This window comes from Tupaia chinensis, unplaced genomic scaffold, assembly GCF_000334495.1.
Source record: "Tupaia chinensis unplaced genomic scaffold, TupChi_1.0 Scaffold000192_2, whole genome shotgun sequence".
Classification (NCBI taxonomy): Eukaryota; Metazoa; Chordata; class Mammalia; order Scandentia; family Tupaiidae; genus Tupaia; species Tupaia belangeri.
This window is the reverse complement of record NW_006159668.1, coordinates 191,544-214,702: the sequence shown is the minus strand read 5'-3', so window position 1 is coordinate 214,702 and position 23,159 is coordinate 191,544. Positions and strand designations below refer to the sequence as shown.

At 34.9% G+C, this 23,159-nt stretch overlaps 1 protein-coding gene across 1 annotated transcript in view; it reads right to left on the bottom strand.

Moving 5' to 3' along the window:
- LOC102480521 (metabotropic glutamate receptor 8-like) overlaps positions 1-23,159 on the bottom strand; it is a 340,194-nt gene that overhangs the window by 168,180 nt on the left and 148,855 nt on the right. The window contains exon 4 of the mRNA XM_006146885.3: positions 3,320-3,456. Within this exon, the coding sequence (XP_006146947.1) occupies positions 3,320-3,456 (137 nt within the window). The remainder of the gene's footprint in view (positions 1-3,319; positions 3,457-23,159) is intronic.

The following is a 23,159-nucleotide window of genomic DNA, read 5'->3' as shown; positions in this document are numbered from 1 at the left end:
AGTTGTATGAGGGTAATGAAACTAGACCCACATGGGAAAGGTTCTGGGTTTGCATCCTGGGACCTCCCTGAGCACACTGCATGTGCAAGCACACATGCCTGTGATCTGAGCTGACTGTTGGTGGAGGAGGACCATGGTGTGAAGAATCTGCTGGGGGATCTCTCTCCCTCTCCCTATCTTGAAAAAGTATAAATAAAAAAACTTTAAAATAAAAATAATGAATAATGTTTAGGTGACAATATCTATTTAAATCCTACTATAGGAAAAGAAAGTATGTAGTGATCTTATATAAAGTTTATTTTTTTAAGCTCAGATAGATTTTATAAAGTATTAATGCAAATATCAAAGACTGGAAAAAAAACAACTGGCTGTGGGGTCTAATGGTCAGCGCGTTAAGCATGAAGGTTCTCTGAAGCAAACTCAAGTGCCCTTTTTAAAAAGGAACTTAACTTCTCTACTTATCACACTCATTTTCAGATAACGGACTAAATAGAAGCATGAAATACTGGGTTAACAACAGGTAATGTTAATGCATCTCATGTGCACCAGGTACGGGACTATGTGTTCATTGTATTAACCCATTTTACTCTTAATCTTATTACAACCATATAAGGTGAGTCCTACTAATGCTTTCATTTTAGAGATGATAAAACAGAGGCAAATGATTTCTTTGATGCCTTGCCTAAAACATAAGTACAACTTAAATAAATCAGTACCTTTTTAAGCACTCTCTCCACCTTCGAGCAGGTGAATGATCCAATTCCCGAGAAGAGTCATTTAGTTTCTCCTGATGATCCCTAGAATTTAAGCCTTGATTTATAAATTCTCCCTGTAGGCTAATTCACTGTTTTCTTATGAACTTAGATTTTCTGTTTCAGTAAAACTATCACTACGGTCTACTTAGAAATGATCATAATCACACATGAAGAAAAATTCTTACAAATTGTTTTGATATATTTTATGAACAATAACACAGTCATAAACATAAAACTTTCATGCACCATTAAATGTACATAAAAGAGCAGCTTGAGATTCAATATGAAGTTCTGTAATAAATACTTATGTATACACAGGGAGCTGGGTCTGTATATGTGTACTTGTGTGTATAATTATTTTAGGCATCCTGGTATTATACATTAGTGTATGTATTTCTTAAACAGTGAATTTTGTTATGTGAATCCTTAATCATAAGACTGTAATAGGCATCTGCGTATTAAAAGCCAGATAAAGTAGCTTCCCTATTTTAACTAATCAAATTTTCCTTGTACTGTTTGGTTTTTTATTTCACAAAAGTGAAATACTTCCAAAAAGGGCTTTCTTTTTTTGGTCAAAATGCTATAAATTTTCAGATCATCTTCAATAACCTATAAAGTTATCAGAGCTGTCTCAACGTCAATTTGATTTGACTGATGAATAAGATCTTATGAAGCAGTTACATGTTGTAAACTATAAATACATAGCCTAGCCACATTACAATAGTTAGAAACACAAGCTGCCTGCATTATTGAAGAGTTCTAATAATTATGACAAAGTCATTTCAAAGAGACAACAAACCATAAATATTCTAGTTTTGCCATTTTTATCATCTTCTTTGCTGAGAACTTGGATGACTAATGCTACATATACAAACACATCATTTCAGGGGACATATTTGGGCATACAGAAGCAAAATAAAGAATTTTAAAAAAATCAGATTGAAAACTTTTGAATGGGTTCGAACATAGGAAAGTACATACACACTCTCACAGTAGCATGGTAGCTTCAAGAGTAAAGAGGAGGGACCAGCAGTTAGCATAATGGCTATGTTGCTGGACTCCCACGTAGTTGACCACGGTTTGTGTCCCAGACCCGGTGGCTTAAAATTCACGCCCGATCCGTGTGCATGCATGCCCAAGATCCTGAGAGGAGAACGGAGGAGAAGGGATTGTGGCGTGGCCATCCCCCCCTGGGGGGGTGATTTCTCACTTTCTGTCTCTCTGTCTCTCTCTGTCTGGTGAGCGCACGTGCCCTATAGCAAAAAACTCTCAAAAAAAAAAAAGAGTAAAGAGGGGATACTTTCATTAAGAATAAATTAGATGTTAGAAAAATAGAACAGAATAGTGTAACTGAGGCATTTTAAAAGCATCGTACTGCCTGCCCAGGAAACACTGCTGTTGTAGTGATTCCTTGACTACTAAATTCCTGTAAATAATCCTGTCTCTGTAGAAGAGATGCTACATGAATTCACTCAAATCCTCACCCGAGAGAGACTACAGAGCAGGCTCTCTATTTCTCTATACCAAAGAAGCTAATGTGCACTGATGTGCTGGGGCTCTTTAAAATTGGAAATAATTCTTTACCTGGTGCTCCAATCCTGCCTGCCCTTACGCCCTTCCTACTTTGCCATCCTCAGCCCTGAAATTTCCTGGGCCTTCCTTTGCATCGAGTTCAGGATTGGCATCCTGCTTCACAGCCCCATTTAATCGGTAGGGCTGCTCTTTCCAAAGTCCCAGGAGACCTCTGCTTTAAGAAAGCTTCTCTGGGCTGCTGCCCACCAGCCAGACTAATTAGATGAAATTCCTCCTCCCCTACGCTATCTCTGCATGTCAACCCCACTTCATCCCAGCAGGCTGCAGCAGGAAGAGATGCAACCCCTGGTGGTGACTTGGTATCCCTCTGCCCTGTCCACACCAAAGGCATATGCTCAGCAGCCTTTGGCACCACCCCCAGTCCTGGAAACCTGCCTTGGGCTGGGCTTTCCATGTTGCCCTCACATGGCACCTACAGGAACTGCAAGATTCATGAGTCAGAAGTTTAGTGTGCCTGAGACAGACAGTGACAGCAGTCAGTCAGTCCTAAAGGCTATTAAGTTATCTGAACATCTCCCTGTGCATTAACTTTCTCTGGTGTTGTAACTGAAAGAAATAATGTAAATACAGAGCATGAATCACTTCTATCAATCAGATGTAACTACAAGTTCTCACCTTATGATGTGAGTCAACCCCACCTCAACTCCAAAATACACACAGACACACAGACACACACACACACACAGTGTAGAAAGACTTGAACAAGAGAGTCTTTCAGAAAAGGACACAATGTCACTAAGTTATAGTTAAAAGAAAAAGTACAATCCTTCATTAAATCTTTACAAATATTAAGAACATTTTCTTTGGAGGTTTAAGAATTTCCATAGTATTTTAAAGTTGAAGGACAAGTCAAATCATACATTTTCTAAAAATAAATCTATGGTAAAAACTGTCCTAACAAATGTTGTACAGTTTAAAACATTCCTCCTCGAAAGTCAAATATATTCACACATGTTTTCATTGATACTTGCTTTTAGATGAAGCTGATTGGTCCAGTGCCCGATGACTTTGTATTCTGTACTTTTGTTGGTTATTTGATACTGGAAGATATCATACCGTCCGGGAGCATCTCCATTTTCATTAAAAGTGACGGGCGTACCAGCACTGCCTATAACAATTTAGAAAACAATGTTAATAAAGTTTTAGTAAGATAGCCCAGGGGGTTTACTTTTCTCTGAGGAAGAATGGTAGATAAAAATACATCGTGTGTAGTAAATGCTATGAAGAGTGTAATCTATTACAAGGTCATTCTTGATAGTATAATATCTTTTACATGAACAGAAGCCCAGATGTACACACAGGTGTAAGACATGCTTTACTATGCACATTAGAAAGTAAATGATGAGTACCCAGGTTAGGCGATGTAGATAACAGCTAAATAAATAAAACCCGGTAGGCTGAATATTCGATACCAGTTACAGAGAATGGTAGTTAATAGAGAAAAATGTAAATGTCCTGAAGCATGACAGCTATTGTATGATATGAACTACAAGTGGCAACTCAAAGTATGTCAGTAGACAGTCCCAGTCGAACCCTCAGAGTGCTACCTGATGCCAACTTCAGCTCCACTCTGCATCGGTTGTCCTTTTCAGTCCCCTGCCTCTACTGCCACTAACCAAGAGTATATCAATATGGGCTACTATGGGGAAACTGTCAATGGGTGAGCCAGTGATCAACGGCCATTTCCTACTCTGTTCAGATCAAAAAGTTCCCCTGATTCACTGTAATAGTGACAGAGCAGCAGGATGCAAGAAACATAGTCTTTTCTAAATTCCATTTTTCTCAGAAGCTTTCATCTTTTCTCTTAACAGCTCCTGCTCACTTATTTTTCCCTCCCACTAACTGTTATATAATTACAGGTTCATAAGAGTAGAAAGGAATCGCTGCCCCAGTGTCTTCCTGTTCCATCTGACCACACTATCTAAACAGGCTTTTCTTTTCTCTAACAGCCTTTAGACCCCCTTCATCTTCTTGGATTATTTCTTCCTATCTTGACAAATTCACCTGACACCAATCCCTTTTCTTGGTGCCTATCTTCACTCTGCAGGACACCTTCCCTAACGTTTTTCTCACAGTATAAGGGATTTAATTTCTCTACTGCACTAGAAAGTTTCCTCTTCTTTTATCTTTTTAACATTATATTCTCTAAAAATACATACTAATAGTTATATATTAACCATATACATTTCCATTTTGCAATGAGTTTCTTACTCTATTTGTAGAGTTGTTGAACTAAGTACCAATAATTGCAAAATTCTAAAATATAATTTATCAAGCAAAATGGATGACTTTATCAGAAAAAAGAAGACAGCAATTTGCAAACCATCAGTCTCACAACAGCAGTTAGAGCATTTCCTACTTTAATGGAGAAATGTCTAATACTCTGTTTACATTATTCTTCTAAAATTTTAAATATATGACGGAATCTCCAATTATAGGTATCTGTTGTCTATATTAACTGCTGGAGATAGCAGAGCATGGAGAAACACACAACGGTCTAGGGACCGGCAGCTGCGGGTCTGTGCTGACCAGTCTTTTGATTTTTCAACTTGTCTCTTTGTCATCACTTACCACATGGGGACTTAACAATGAATATGAATATGAATACATTCCAAAGTTCTAAAAGAGCTATGCACATCTAAATTATTAGTAGTAATTTATGAGGGAAATTATTTAATGTATAAATCAACAAAGAAATGAAGAATTGGAAAATTAAACAGGAGCTCTCCAATCAGGTAGAAGTATGCTAGCTACTCCTTAGATACTCAAGTGGAAACCCATTTTCTGTATCTGACCAAAACCTTACCCAGCTCCTCATGACCTTGGGCAGGTTAAATGCTTAGATGTACTGTATCTTCATCTGTAAAATGACAGTTTTCTCCTAGAGTTTTTATTATAATGTAATGAATCAATACCTGCATAGTATTTACAACAGTACATTGGATAATAAAATAGTATTCATGACATATTTATTTTAGTACATATCAATGCATAGTCATAAAAAAGGATGCTGAAAATTCTTTAACTGATGGCCAGAAAAAGGATTTTTGGAATTAAAATAAGAAAGACATTTCTGACTAGAAAAGTATATAGTATGCAATATTCACATTAGCATCATCAGTTCCTGAGATTTATATAGTACTTTAAAAAGTTTCGATATTGGGGAACAGCAGATGGCATAATGGTATGTCACTGGACTCCCACATAGTCGACTATGGTTCAAGTCCTAGACCTGGAGGCTTAAAGCTCACAATGGGCACATTTGCATGTATGCCCAAAATTCTGAGAGAATGGAGAAGGGATTGCGGTGTTGCCATCCCTCCTGGGAGGTGATTTCTTGCTTTCTGTTTCTATCTCACTGGTGAGTGCACACACCCTATAGCAAAAATCTCTTTAGAAAAAAATAAAAAGCTTCAGGGCCAGCAGGTGACATGGTGACTAAGGTACTGGACTCCCACATGGCTGACTGTGGCTCAAGTCCTGGACTCAGTGACTTGAAAAAAAATCATATCAGGTACATGTGCATGCAAGCCCAAAATCCTGAGAGGAAAATGGTGGAGAAGGAACTGTGGCATGGCCATCCACGGCGGGGGTGGGGGGGAGGAATTTCTCACTTTCCCTCTAACTATCTCTCTCATGCTCAGGTGTGCACACATTCCCTATGGCAAAATCTTTTTTTTTTTTTTTAGAGGTTTGCTATACGGTGTGTGTGCTCACTGGAGAGAGACAGAGACAGTGAAAGGAAAAGTGAGAAATCACCTCCTGGGGGAACAGCCATGCTGCAATCCCTTCTCCTCCATTCTTTTCCCAGGATCTTGGACACACACACACACACACACACACACACACAGACACAGACACACACACACAGCATAATTTTCAAGCCATCAGGCCCAGGACTCAAACCACAGTTGCCCATGTGGGAATCCACTGATGTAACCACTACATCATCTGCTGGTCACAGCAAAAACCTTTTTAAAAATTTCAATATCATATTCCTCCCAAATAAATAAAGTAAAATTTAATTTTATCTAAAATTCCCAAAGTTATCACCTCCTGGACAGAATGACTCCTTATTTTCTACAATAGCAGTTACTAACCTTTCTTTTTTTTATTTACCATAATGATACCCAAGACAGAAGTAACACTTTCATAACACACTCCCATGAATATACTCAGAGTCATACATAATCTCTTTCCTTCAACTTGAGAAAGCATATTGGAGTTGTAATATCACAAAAATAATTTTCAACTTAGATACTTCCAATATCATTATTGACACCAAGTTATGCTAAATTTGACATTGTATTAAAGGACAAGGGAACCAGCAGTTAGCGTAATGGCTATGTCGCTGGTCTCCCATGTAGTCAACCATGGTTCACATCCCCGACCCGGTGGCTTAGAACTCACACCAGGCGTGTGTGCGTGTGTGCCCAAGATCCCAAGAGGAGAATAGAGGAGAAGGGATTGCGGCATGACGATCCCCCCCGGGGGGCTCACTTTCTGTCTCTCTGTCTCTCTCTGTCTGTCTGGCGAGCACACGTGCCCTATAGTGAAAAATCTCTCTAAATAAATAAATAAATAAATAAATAAATAAAAGGGCAATATATTAAAGTGATTAAGAATGTGGGTTCTGAAGTCAGATCATTGGGTTCAAGCCCCAGCTCTGACATCTATTAAATGTATTATATTAGGTAAATTTCTTAATTTCCCTGTTTCTCATCTTCCTCATCATTAAAGTTGGGTAGTAGTAATTCCCACCTTAGATAAATATATAAGAATTAGGTAAATCAATACATATCAAACACTTAGTACATAGTAAGATTATATAAGCATTAACTCATCTCCTCTACTGCTATGACTATGCTGTTTGAGATCTATCTATAGGAGAACATATGAACTTCTCAGTGAGTAGATGATTTCTATGATGTTGCTCTTACCAATCTCTGTTCTCTTTCAACATGATGTCAATATACCTAAAACTAATTTCCCTAAATTTGCCACACTCTGTCTCACCATTCTGTCTTTGTACATGCTATTTTTCTCTAAGTCCCCTTCCTCTTTCCTCCTAGTCCTTCTTTCTGTATAGAATTCATTCAATATGTGGCTTAAGGGCCACATGCTTATAGACATTTAATCCTCAAAGCCTGGAGCAGGGACCCAAATACCTATTTCATGTCCTAGCCACACTTACTATTTATTCCATACCTGATCAAAACATTTAGTCAACACATATGTAGTGACAAGCTATTATGTGCACTACACTGGGTGGGCCCTATCTTTCTCACAAAACTATAGTATCCTTAGTAAAGGAAGAATGCATCTCTTATCTTTGTGGGCTCTGTTCCAAAGAATCAGCACTAAGTGAGTCATCAATAAATTACAGGAAAGCATAAAAGAGACACTTCCTAATAATTTCAAGCAAATCCATGCTAACTCTTCTTATAACATCATGAATTTCATTTATCTCATTCATCATCTTTTATATTCACAAATGAAGAGACAAAATCAGTCTTTTACATTGCTGTCAATATGACATTAGAAACCACAGTGAAAGTTTGACATATCTTTTAATGGTCTCTGATTAATTACTGCTAGCTGAGGTGCTCTTTGTTACTGATTAATTTTTTTTTTTTTTTGGATTAGAGGTTTTTGCTATAGGTTGCTTGCACTTGCCAGAGAAAGAGAAAGAGAGAAATAATCCCCCAGGAGGGATGGCCATGGTGCAATCCCTTCTCTTTCATTCTCCTCTTGGGATTTTAGACACACACACACACACACACACACACACACACACACACCTGGCATGAGTTTCAAACAGGTAGGTATGGGACTCAAACCATGGTCAACCACATGAGAGTCCAGTGCCTTAACCACTATGACACCTACTGGACCCACTGATAACTCTTACATTTTGTTTCCCTAATCTGATCTCTGGTCTTGGGCTAGGCTTGCAGTTGAATGACTTCGACTATCTCACATGAAGAAATAACTTTATTGTGTATTAACTCATCTCAAGCAATTGCCCCTGTGCTTTTGGCTATGTAACAAAGAGCATCCTGAGTGGCCATGAGGTACTTGTTTACTAATTTCTATAGGTTTTCCATCATTTAAGAAAATCTTTTATACTAAAATTGACCATCTTGAAAAATTAAGTGGCACTTTGTCTGGAAATTCATTTCAAATGACACTTGTCTCTTAATATATTCATTCATGTATTATGGTTTAATAAAACCATATTCAAATTTTTTTATTTCCCATAATGATACCCAAGACAAAAAAAAATATCATTTTCATAGGACACTCCCAAGAATGTACTCAGAGTGATACATAATTCTTAGAATGCCAGGTACTTCTGTATCTCATTCCTTCAACTCAAGAAAGCATATTGGAAAGGAAATAAAGGAGAACTACAATATCACAAAAACAATTTCCAACTTAAATATTTCAAATATTATTAATATCAAGTTATACTAAATTTGGCATTGCATTAAAGGGCAATATAGTAAAGTGGTTAAGAATGTGGGTTCTGAAAGATCATTGGGTTCAAACCCATTTAATGGTTTTATTATTAAATAAACTTAATGACAGATGTATTAAATAACTTTAATTTCTTCCACAGGAAAGAAATATATTTGGTTAGGCAATATTCAGAGATACTATATATCACAAATTATGGCTCCACCAAAGTTTTTGTTTTGTTTGCTTCCATCCTGCACTTCAGATATTTCAGAAATTTTGAAGTACATTAAAATTATAAGATGCACATCCATATGTACTGAGGGAGAAATGGAAACAAAAGACGTGGAGTTACAAGGTAACTTTCACTAGTCAGGTACTTGCAAATTTTCTGTACAATAAAGTAAGTGTGGAAAAATATATTTTATTACTGGATATCTCAAGTACTTCCAATGCAGTTTTGTAGACAAAATGATGCATCCAACAAAGATTTTATTTGAAAAATGTTGGCTTTTTTGAATATTGTGTGGTAGAAGAGAATGTGCTTGGGATTTAGGGACTAACGCTTGATTTCAGGCTCTGCCAATTACCTGTGTGATCTGGGCAAGCTACCCTCCTTAAGTCTCATCTGTCAAGCAAGCACAATAACCCCAACCTCCCTGAGCTATTACAAGGGTTACATGAGATGACATGTGTAAAGCATTTAGTGCATGACTGGCACACGATAAATATGCAATGAATGAAAGCTGTCTTCAACTTTATCTGTTCCTTAGCCTACACTTGTATTTCTTTGGTCTGGTCTGCATTTTCTTGTTTTCATGGTGCAAAAGTAGGAATAGTTCATTCATCTTTATGTACAAAATATAAATTTATTCATAAGCATAAGCAACTCAATTTGTTGGCTGTCAAATGTATCACTTTTTCTCCTTATTACCAAAACTTTGTTATTCTACCTTTCACCATCTACACTATTGAACAAACAGGAAAAAAACAAGATAGGCAGGGACTAGAGTGTGGTACAGCAAGAAAATGTGATGTTCTATATGCAATTTCACATGGGCAAGTTCCCAGTTCATGGCCAGACACCTTCCTGAATATGGCAGGCACACACTTTCCCATAATCTAGGGATGGCTGGATGATAGTACTGAAAAGCATTGGGCAAAGGAGCTTTCTCTCTTTGTCTCTCTCCCCTTTCCTGTCTCTCTACTTCATGGAAATAATAAATACATAAGCTTCAAAACAAAAAGAAAGGTAATAATAAGACAAATTAACTTAGTAATCTTCAGCACTGTAAAAATAGAATATGAGATTTAAATCAGTGACCAAAACACTGTAGAAAGTGGTAATTTCAAAAAAATAAATAAATAAAAATAAAAAATAAAAAATAAAGGGCTGGCAGGTGGCATGGTGGCTAAAGATGCTGGATTCCCACATGGCCAACTGGGGTTCGAGTCCTGGACCTGTGTGGCTTGCTTTCTTGCCTTCCCCTTCTCTCTCTCTCTTTCTGTCTGATCAAATTAAAAAATAATAATAACAAGTGGAAATAAATAAGTTTAAAAAAAAAAAAGAAAGTGGTAATTTCAACTATTCATGCCATTCACTTCTTTGTCCAATTTATGTTATCCAGTATTTAAACAGTCACTAAACAAAATTATATATTTGAATTAAAGTCATATTAGACCTTAATTATTTAGGAATCAGTCAGATTACTCTTACATGCATCAGTTACTCAGCCTTGTCTGTTGAAGACTAGCATTTAACTTGCGCCATCTATACCCTTATTATTTCCTGTAATCTTGTCATCATGTGGGGGATTTAACATCTTGTCCTCTGGACTGGCTGACTTCCTCACTTCCAATGATCATTTTTTAAGTTCCTGTATGCATCTAACCATCTAATATCACGATCACCCTCTAGAAGTTATCCTATCTAGTAACTATTCTATATTACTTCCAAAATTTTATTCTTTGAACACTGCCTTCCTCTCGCACTATAACATTGTATGCCCTCTCAAACTTACCAATTTATTGATTACCCCATTTTGTCACTGAAATTCACTCATAATAGTTTTTCTTCTCTCCTATTCCTCTATTGGATCTATGCTCCTCTTTGCAAATCCTTTGTTCTCTTAGACTTATGTCTGTGCAATTTTATTCCTCTATCAAATCATGATCATGATTAAGTTCAAATGTATCTCTTCTCTTCCTGAATGAAGCAGACAAATATTATTGGAGAAAATCATTAAACGTTACTGTCTGGCAAGGCCAAGACTACATGAAGGCAAGTGAAGTAAGCGCTCTGAAATTAAGCGTCTCCTGAATTTTGCACATTAGGTTGCCATACTTTTTTCCCATAGCAGGGGTTCCATTGTCTTGTCTTACTTTAAAATAATCATCTCAACTTTCAAGTGTGCAGTCAATAGTAATCTCCAATGCTATCACATTTTTCCACTTGGTTTGTTTCTCCTACCCCCTAGAAAATATGTGACTATCTCATGTCTCATTCTCACTTCCTACACATCTACCATGTTTTTTTTCTGCTGCCATTTCAGCTTGTGCCATTATTTTCTCACTGAGAAAAAGCAGCAAATAAAATAGAAACTCCATCATCATTCAACCAAAAAACCTACTGCCTATATACACCCATACTCATATTTTTTTCTTCCCTCCTATTGCAACACACAACCCTGATCCAATCAAAACATGCTCTTCCCTAGAGCTTAAAGCTCCATCTACTCTCCTCCTTCAGGCACTTTCAGATTCAGTAATTTTCGTTCTTTTATATCAACAAATTTAGTCTCTCTACAGAGATAGTTCCTTCAATTTACAAATCAGTTCTAATAGCTCTCATCTTAGAAAGAAGGTAAACAAACAAATCCCATTTACTGCAACCTTACAACCTCATCCAGCTGGTGCTTCATTTTCCACCCTCCTTCACAGTGAGACTGTGCTTACGCTCTCCATTTTCTCATTTCTTTTCATTCTTCAATCTATTTCAAGTTAAAGTTTACCTTATGTCTCCACTGATGAGACTTATGTGTCCAGCCCTAAGTGCAGACTTAGCCAATTATATGTATCTTCATTTCATTATTTGATAATAATCTCAAACTTAACATATCCAAACACAAAGCTTGATTCTCATACATAACCAAAGAGGTTCTCCTAGTCCTTTATTAGTAAGCAACTGACAACTGTTCAACCATTCAATTAAGGCAGAACCTAAATTAATATCCCACACCTAATAATAATGTACAAGGAGTGAATCTTAAACTATGAACTTCAGTTAATAACAGTGTATCAGGATTGGTTCAACATTTTGCAAATCTTCCACAAACATGCTAGATGTTAACAATGGAGGAAATTGTGTGCAGGAGGGTATAATATGGGAACCATCTGCTCAGTTTATCTATACATCTAAAGTTGTTCTAAAAAAAACTTAAAAATTAACAGAAGTGAAATTAATTTTAATAATATACAAGGAGACTTCAAACAGCTAATGGAAAATGTAACTAAAGTATGAGTTTGTTTTGATACAATTTTTTTAATTCATGCAGTTTTTTTCACATTATGCATTTTCTATGAACTTTTTGAAGTCCTTTTGCATTTTCTGTAAGCAAATCTAACAAAATATGTCAAAATGAAATTGAGTTAGTTTATATTCTTTTCCTATCAAGTCTACAAAATCAAGTACATAATTTATATTTACAGCTTACCACAATCCATACTAGCCCTGTAACAGGGGCTAGTAGTGACTGTACAAAAACAATGCAAGTCTAAAAGACATTTCATTTGGCAGTCACTTTTCCTTCATTCAAACCCTCTGGTCAGTGGGGAAGAAAGCCCAGAGCTGAGCCTTTCTGATCTCTTACTTTTGGCCTCTACTTCAACTAGACTGCAACCCTTTCACTAATTTCTCTCCTAAAGGTATGTAAATACAACAAAGTCACCCAGGGCTGACTGGATGGCAGATCTGAGAATAAAATCCAAAAATAAAATTAACACTGCTCCAGGGATTAAAAATAAGCATAAACCCATATTTTAACAAGTTCTGTCTCTAAAACATATCCAGAATTTTCCCATTCTCTTCATACTCCCTTGTACTAACCTAGTCTAGGCTACCTATGATCTCTTCCCAAATCCATAATTAGTACATTGCATTCATACTGAACAGCAAGCCACTCTATGCTGAGGTCAGAATGATATGAAACATACCACATTACATCACTCTTTTTCTCAAAATCATTCAGTCGTCTCCCATTTCACTTAGAATAAAACACAAACAGATTATCATAGCCTTTAAAGTCCTCTTATTTCTCTCATTTTAGTCACTGTCTTCATTTTGTTTTGTTTTCAGTTCTTTCTTTCTTTCATAAGAGTGAGAGAGAAAAAAATATCTTCAGCAGGGTCCCACAACATGACTCCCCTCCAGCCCTCCCAGTCAGCCAGGTTCAGGGACAACCATCTTGCATGTGCAGACAGACTGGGGAACCAGACCTGTGATCTTCCATATAGATCCAGCTTCACTTCAGCAGGGTGTTACCTGAGCCACTAGTCAGCTCTCTCATTTTTTGTATGCTCTCTCCAACCTGGTCCTCTTTGTATTTGATAAGCACAGGAGGCTTGCTCTATCTCAGGGGAGTTTATGTTTCCCATTCTCTCAATTTCCAATGTTCTTCATTGGACTTTCTGATTGGCTCTTTCTCATCATTCATAAGCCACCTCAGATATCACAGAGATCCTATCACATTGCCATATCCAATTTAGCTTGTTTCTTATCCCCATCACTCACTACTACATACATTACTAATTTTCTTCATAATGCTTATACATACGTAAATATATCGATTTATTTTACAGATTGTTATATATTGTTGGATTAGATGCCTATGATTTGGGAGAATTTTTCCATCATGTTCACCATCACAGATATTGCACAGACTGTTGGATGACTATCCAAATCCTGGTCACACAGCTTGGCTACATTTCTAGTCTTTGTATTTAGGTGTGGCCAAATGATTCATTCTAGCCAAATGAATATGAGCAGAAATAAAAAACAAAAACAAACAAACAAAAAACCCTCCTAAGCATTCTGATATGCTTTTTTTTTTTCTCCTTTTGGCTGACTGGAATGGAAATGACATGCTGCAAAACTTGGGAATGTATGTTTTAAAAATGCAGAGTTTGCCTCAGCCTGGAGTAAGGGGTGAGTGCATAGAGAAGATCATGCTACTAACTGTTCATTTACCATTCATCTGACACTACTATGTGAGTAAAACAAGCATCTATTCTACTAGAATCCTTATAGATTATGAGTCTACTTAAAGCAGACAATAATATTTGAGTAAAATGAATTCTCAGTGAATAGTTATTAAGTGAGTGAGTGAAATTATATTGGATCTGGAAATGAATGCTTCATTTCATGCCACATATTTAATTTTGCCAGTTTATGCATGCCTTTGCCAGAGAGAGACAGAGAGAAGGAAAATGAGAATAAGCTCCTACCCCCATGGTAGAACAGTCATGCCACAATCTCTTCTCTATTTCTTCCTCTGCTGAGAATTTTGGGCACACAAGCATATTAATTTTGTCAGTTTATGCATGCCTTTGCCAGAGAGACAGAGAGAAGGAATATGAGAATAAGCTCCTTCCTCCAAGGTAGAACAGTCATGCCACAATCTCTTCTCTATTTCTTCCTCTGCTGAGAATTTTGGGCACACAAGCATACATGCCTAGTATGTTTCTCAAGCTGCCAGTTCTGAGAACTGAATTACACACTTGGTTATATGAAATCCAACCACCCTAACAACCATGCCACTGTCTAGTACAAGTTTACAATTTTATAACTGAATACTAAAGACATCAGCATGGATCAATAACTGGTTTTAAGATTTCCTTTAATAGATAATACTGATTATTGCAATGTGGAGACATACAATAAGGTGCAATGAGGCTGACTTGGAAGCACATTAGTTAAGCGCAAGGCATCAGGAGCCAGATTCCACATGGCCCACTGTGGTTTGAATCCTGGTACTGGTGGCTTGAGCATGCATGCCTTAAAAATCATGCTGGAATGAAGAAATGCAGGGAAAAGGAATTGTTCTGTGACTATGCCCTATTGAGGGATTCTCTCTCTCTCCCTCTCTCTCTCTCTCTCTCTCTCTCTCTCTCTCTCTCTATCTTGCTTCTCACTCTGTCTGAATTTCTCTCTCCTTTCTCGTCTCTCTCTCTCTAGCTTGCATATACATATGTCCTCTGGAAATTAAAAAAAATAAGGTAGAACTAAGAATGTGTAATTATTTTCTTAACTTGCACTAGATAAGTACTTTTGTTCATTTGCATTGACTAAAGCATTCACACAATTGGATGTCTTAATAAAAATTAAATGTAAAGGTATTAAAAATATATGTCTGATTTTAGGTTGAAAATGTCTTTATTTAACTGATTTTTTCAGTGTGTGAAAAAAATCAGGACAAGAAATATAGCTGAATCACATTTCTAATTCTCTCAGCTAACCCTCTTGATTTTTCCATCAAGAAACTGAGCTGACAATAGTACTTTGTCCTGTGGAAATGTCTTTATAATCCTTGGATTAAAGGTGCTTTAAGACTGCAAAGTGTCATTATCATTAATGAATAGCACCATTTGAGAAATAGAAATAAAATCTATAATTGCATTTATAGTACTTAAATAAGCTGATTGAACTTTTAAAATAAGAAAAAAATCCATTATTTAGTGATACACATCTCAGGGAGCAGATGAATTAGGAGGTTTAAATAAAAACTCTTGCAAGAAAAGTGACCAAAGAGACTATTATTAATAAAATATCAAGTATTTGGTAAAAGGAAAGAAATGGAAAAGAGTATATAACAATTAGGCAGGATGACATAATATATCTTAAAAAGAATTTGGATACAAACCAAACTATGTTATAATGCCCCAAATCCAATATATTTTCATTCCCTAACCAAAATCCTCTCTTTAGCTGATATAACTAAAGCTCTTTATTTTTTCTCTTGGGGGATATAAAATACTTTATATGTGGAGTTAAAGTTAAAGCAAAAAAGTTAATAAAAATGTATATAATTCAATATTTTTTCACCAAATAAACTTACACTTTAGTTCCATTTGCTATAAATTTTTTGAAGTTCCCTTGTATGTAAAAATTTGTATACATGAGTTCCATGACCTGTAGAACTGTTCTTTATTAATATTAGTAAATGTGTCTTTAACAGTAATGAGTACACATGAGAGAGAAGTGTGTGTGTGTGTGTGTGTGTGTGTATGTGTGTGTGTGTATACATATTTTTCAAACCGGCTGTAGTAGTAGGAAATGTTTGATCATCTAGTTTATCCTTTTGCTGCAAAATCAGAAAGATGCTCTTGTCTGGATTTATAATAGTTAAATTTATCACTTTTGCTAAAAACATGTTCAGTCTTACATAAAAAATAATTTTTGAACTCAAAGTCTAAAAGTTATTAGCTTATTTTTTCCATAAGAGTTGTAAAACATTTTTTTTATATTTGCATGATTTAATCCACCTGTAGTTGACTCAGGTAGTGAGAACAGGGAAAGGTTATTTTTTTTTTTTTCCCTACATTGATGACTATTTTCAGTTTTTTATTAAATAACTGTCCCCCACCACACTGACTGAGCAGATGCTTGTTTTGTATGTAAAATATATGAAGAAATAGATTTTTTCTAGTCTGTCCTAGTCCAATATTATCTTGATCTTGGCCCAATATCTGACTATATAAATTATTCAAGTTTTATAATAAAATAGAAACTGATATTATAGGTGTCTTAATCCATATTTTGTATTCCTAACAAGAATGTCTGTTACAAAGAAATGGGTGGTTTATAAAGAAATAGGATTTCTTTCATTCACAATTCTGGTGGCTAGAAAGTTAAAAGGTGTAACATGACCAGTGAAAGCAGAAGATGGCACATACATGCAAAGAAAGAGAGAGTGCTCTGACAGTTTTATAACACTCAGCTCTTGGAAGAACTAACGCCTTCTCAAGGGAGCTAGAACTCACTGTGTCTGAGACAGATCTATTCATGAGGCTGTTGCATCCATAATAAAATCATAATGATTGAAACACTAACTACTAACCCTCATTGTTTCCTAACCTCAAATTTGAAAACATGAAACTATGGAGAACAGACCATCATCCAAACTGTAAGAGGTCACTTATTTTTATTTCTCAGAAGTGTTCTGCCTCCTATTTACTTTATACTTTTCCATATTAAATTTAGAACCATCTTAAGGTCCATAAACAATCCTATTTAGATTGTGGTTGAAAATGTTATAGAATGTAAATGTCAACCTGGAAAGATTTTATATCTTTATATTACCTTCTAATGCATGAGCATTGATTGTCTTCCTTACAAATTTTGTTTAACTCACTTATAATCAACCCAAATACTCACAGGAGCACTAATAAATCTGCTGTAGTACATGGCATATTTCACAGAATGAAATACTACACTGACATGAAAATAGATGAACTATATAGCCACAAATATAAGTTATATAGATTAACCTTAGCATATAGTAATTAATGGGAAAGTAAGTATAAACATGTGTTTTACAAAGATATAAGCATTTGTTTTTAACAGTTTCATTCTTAGGGAAAATGTATATGAATGTAAGACAAATTATTTAAACTAAAGGAATGCTGTTGATTGTACAGGAGGAATAATGATTGGTTAGGGTGGAAATATTTGGATAAAGCTTTTTGTCAAAATTCTAGTCTTTTAGGATGGGAAAGTATTTTGCAGGCGATATCACATTTTTTTAATCACCAGATACCTAATTAACTAAATAAATAAGAGTGGAATTTGTATGGATCAAAGATAAGCATGTGCCATAAGCCAAGAAGAATCAAGAGGGAAAGAAAAATAAAAGAAAGTAGATAATGGAGGGAGAGGAGGTATGGAAAAGAGAGGGAGGAAGAAAGGGGCTGGATGAGGGAAATTAAGAAAGGTAGACATAATGAATAAAATAATGAAGACTTAAAAAATGGAGAAATTCACATTAAAACTATAAAGAAGGAAGGGTATATTATTCAAAGACAGGGTTTTAACTTTGAATAATTCTGTGAATTAATTGAATGCTATACTTAGCCCTGTTATTAGGCCTTTGGAGAATAGGAATCCTCCCTTTGCATCCATTAACCCACATAAAATAGGTCACATACAGAGTTGCCTTCACCCAATTCTCTAAAGCAGCTTTTCTGTATATTTTTAGATTTTGAATTAGTCAACCTTCTGTCAGAATTTCCAGTTTATAAACTATTACTGTCTGGGATTAGAATCATATTACGTTATTAAGCCCAAAAGTTTAACTCATTTTTTTTTCACTTGAAATTTTTCCAAAAATTAAAATAAGGCTGAAATTTACCACATACCACTTGACTTTACTATTTTGTTTTCTGCTGAATTTCAAATTGTTCTTTTATCTTGGGTTATGCATGGTTTTGTAATAATCCATTGTTAGAAATATCATTAAGGTATAGCCTTTCAATGTATTTCAGAATTAATTCTTTTTATATTTGTGGAACTACTGTGAGCCAACGAAGTACACAGAACTTTACATGAACAGATAGCAAACTGTCTAAAAAATTGAATAAAATTTCAAACAAGGAGAGGTCTACCCATCTTTGACAATAATTTATGGATTGAATTTAAAAAGGATATCAAATCATTTATTTATAATGGAGTTGATGTTCTGTAATTATGTAAACTGTCAATGTATATTAGGCTACTGTGATAAATGTAAATTATCTTTGTTACTATGGTGATTTGAGTTGTTTTCATTCTATACTGACTGCATGCACAATTTGGAGCATAATTAAAAGAGTGAAATATATGTAAATAAATTGCTACATATTAAAAAATAAAAGTAGAGTCTGACTTAAGTGTACCCCTTTCAGAAGTTGACTTGTCAAACAGATGAAAATAATAACTATTAAGTAAAATATTTAAGTATATATGAAATATTTATAAAACTACTATTTTCTGCCAAAAATAAAATGTTGACATTTACATTCCTGGAACTCAGTTTAATAAACCAAGAATAATAACGACAAAATGTTCACTTTCATTATTGTGGGGAGGGGATTAAATGTTCAATTTTATTAAAACAAGCTTCTCAGAGGGAAAAATTAAAAATAAATTAATTTATAATCTCTATCCTTCATGAAATAAAGATTGAAATTTTTAACAGAAGCTGGGACCAGCAGTTGGCATAATAGCTATGTTGCTGGACTCCCATGTAGTCGACCATGGTTGAATCCTGGACCTGGTGGATTAAACTCACACTGGGTGCGTGTGCATGTATGCCCAAGATCCTGAAGGAGAATGGAAGAGAAGGAATTGCGGTGTGACCATCTCCCCTTGGGGGTGATTTCTCACTTTCTGTCTCTTTGTCTTTCTAGCAAGCATGCACACCCAATAGCAAAAACCTCTTAAAAAAAAAAAACATCTTTTAACAGAAGCTTTAAAACATTGGAAAGTTAAAACTCCACCAAGTAAGAAATCAGTTATTCACAAATTTAGAAAAAGAAATGAAGCACTTATTTAAATTAATTCTTTAGTCGAAGTGAAATTTAATACTAAAATTATAGAGTACTATTTAGATAAAAAAACCATATCTCAAAACCTGAAAAATGTAACCAAAGCTGTCCTCAAAAGAAAATTCAGAAAATTAAACATTTCTTTGTAATACAAATAATACATATATAATAACCTTGAAATAATAAGTGGCTTTTTAAACATAACACTCACTAAAAATATATTAAGGAAACAAGTGGCCATTTTAACAACACAAAAATTAAACATTTTTTAATTTAAAAAATAATAAGTATCAGTCTACACAAATGTAAAAATTGTTTACTATTCTTCATGTGCAAGAAATCCTTGCAAATACTAATAATTCCCAGTACAACTGAGGAAATTAACAGAAAATTCTAAAAAGAAAATATAAACAGTTATAGTGAGCATAAATATAATGGTCCATCTACTAGTAATAAAAAAAATCAATGAGATGAGAATGTTCACAGTTGAGTGAAGATGAAATATTACAGGTATTGGTGAGATAAAATTGACACTTTTCATCCTCTTCTGTTAAAAGTCAAAAATAGATACAACTATTCCTGAGGCTAATGTTTAAGATATATCAATATCCTTTAAAGCATGCTTATTCTTTAATACAGTAATAGAAACTTCTGCTATGAAAATAGCAAATGACTGGGCAAAGACTTAAATGACCATCATTCCAAATAATTCTTTAAAATAATAGGCAAAAAGGTTAATGATCTAAATTAATGTAAATATAAAAATTGTGTTTCAGTGTCCTAAAATTAGGAAATAGAAATAATATAAGGACATAAATTAGGGTCTGAATAAATGACACAGTCACACAGTGTCATATAATGCAATCATTAAAATTATAATACAAACATATTTTTACTTTCAAAACAATAAAACATATCCACTAGGATAGCATTATTTTTAAAAATGAAAAATAACAGTGAGGATGTGGTGAAACTGGAATCTTTATATATCACTAGTGATAATTTCAAATTGTGTTTCATCTGTAGAAAAGAATCTGACTTTCCTTCAGAAAATTAAACATAAAATTACTGTAAGATCCCAAAATTCCACTTTCTATATACTTGGAAGAACTGAAATCATGTTCACATAAAAACATGTACACAGGTTGGTAGTAGCATTATCAACAAAAACGACAATCAAATTGCCATGAAATGATGAGTGGATAATCAAAATGATGTATTCGTACAATAGAATTGTATTCATCCACGAAAAGGAATGAATTACTGATATGCTATGACATGACTGAACCCTGAAAACATTATGCTAAATGAATAAACTATTCTCACAAGGTCACATATTGTATGATTCCATATATATACAAAGAGACAATAATAGGCAAATCTATAATGATAGAATGTAGAATAATGGTAGCTAGAGGCTGGAGCGAGGAGAGATGGCGAAGGGTTTATAGTTACAGGATTTCTTTGGGGGATGATAAAAATATTCTGGGGACCAGCAGATGGCATAATGGCTACATCACTGGACTCCCACATAGTCTACTATGGTTTGAGTCCCAGACCCAGCGGCTTAGAACTCACACCAGGCACATGTGCAAGTGTGTCCAAACTCCTGAGAGGAGAATGGAGACGAAGGGATTACAACATGGTCATTCCCTTTGTGGGGGGAGGATTTCTCACTTTCTGTCTCTCTGTTTCTCCAGCAAGTGCACATGCCCTATAGCAAAAATCTCTCTAAAAAAAAATTTCTGGAATTACATAGCGATGATGGTTGTACAACCTCTGAATTGTATGGTTTTAAATGATTTATTTTATGGTAACAATAATAATGGTGAAAAATAACAGGTTAACATATAACATGATTTCATTTTTATATTATGTATATGTCATATAGATGAATGGATAGATTGATGAGCAATAGATAGACATTGATATATATTTTTGAAAGATAAGTACCAAATAAAGTTATTTTCTGTTAATGAAATGAAAACTGATTTGATTTTTTTCTTATTATTCCATTTTTCCAATTAATATCTTATTTTATTTTAAAAATACTTAAACAAAAATAAATTTGCTTCAAGATTTAGAAAAGACAGAAGAACTGGAGGGATAAAATAAGAGAGGACTTTTGATAAAGAATATGTGACAATTATTACTATCCACAGATTTTACCAGAGAGATAGGAAAAGCAGTCCTCAGATGTGGCAATGTTTTTCCTATAAAATTTAAAAGAAATGGGAGAAACTAGTTCAGACACTCTAGTTCCATTTTTTAAAAATGCAATTCTCCAATGGATTCAGTTCAGTTTAATTGCTAACTCATTTCTGAAAAGACTCCCAATACTATTCCTGCACTTTTGTCTAAAAGATGCTAACACTTGAAAAAAAGAAAATACATGTGCTCAATAATTGAAGACAGCTAGCACCCATGTTCCTGAAGATTTTGATAATATGTTCTACTGGTATAAGTCTGAAAATAAAAGCTATGTGATACACTTAGAGGACAAAATCTTCCTGATTAAAATAAAAATAATTTTGGTATTAAAACAAATGTTCAAAATAGCTTCACGCTACCATACTCTTATATAATTTTAAAATTTGCAAATTTTTAAACATTGGTCTTTCAGAAAAGCATTGTGCATGTTTAATTCCATGTCAAAACAATTCTCTGTATGTTAAAATATCCTATTTCTTTCCATTTCTATACAGAGTGTTCATATTAATCAGGGATTTGTCTTCATCTTACAAGCAGTTCAGCTTACCTTTTATGTCAAAAGAGAACAACCAATACCTTATATGTTCTAGCATGTTTATCAAAAATATAGAAAAAAAAGTCTATTCTATCTTAAAATAGAGTTTTAAAATTTAAATATATGTTAGGGGACATATTATTCCTGATCACTGGAGACAACAATCTGTTGCCATTTTTAAAATTTATATATAATAATTGTAGTTTCTGATAAAGTACAATGTGATTTTTTGGTACAAGAATACAAAATTGGGTAGGAGGTAGTGCAGTGGTAACCAAACTGGATACATGTGTCAAAGGTCCCTGGTTGGTATTGTGTGACCTCTTTGAACACCTCAAGCTCTGAAGTCAAGAGGTGGTATAGTGGTAATCCAACTGGAGAGAAGTGAAAACGGTCCTAGCCTGGTGTGCTATGACCTCCCTAAACACTCCAGGCTCTGGGGCCAGAAGTTGGTACAGTGGTAACCCAGCTAATACATGTGGCAAAGGTCCTATATGGTGTCCAGTGACCTCCCTGAACACTCTAGGTTGGTGTACACTTGTACTCAGCATCCAGGGCTGGCTGAGACTGGGCATGGATCATGGTATGTGTACCCTGTAGAGGTGCCTCTTTATCTCTCAAAAGAAATAATTAATCTTTTAAAAAATAGTATAACATGTAATAATTGAGCCAGAATAACAAGTATATCTATTATTTCAACCATTTTCATTAGAGAAAATTTTTCATTGCCATTGTAAAGTCAGTTACATAGAAATTAACTGGATTTAAAAACTAATGAATTATCATTTGAAAGTATTTTAAAACAGTTTATAAGTGTACCTGAAAAAATAGTCAATTCTACACCCGGCTATCATCAGCTGTACACATTTTTAACTGTTCCTAGCATTCCCATTCACAGGTTCATGTACCATGAAAAGGAATGTCTAACCTCACCTTGGGAATTTCTCTAGGCCTTGCCTATTTCCCCTTTCTCATTCATCAACTGACCCCACAGGCTGTACATCTTGGTTTCTCATTTTCCTCTTTCC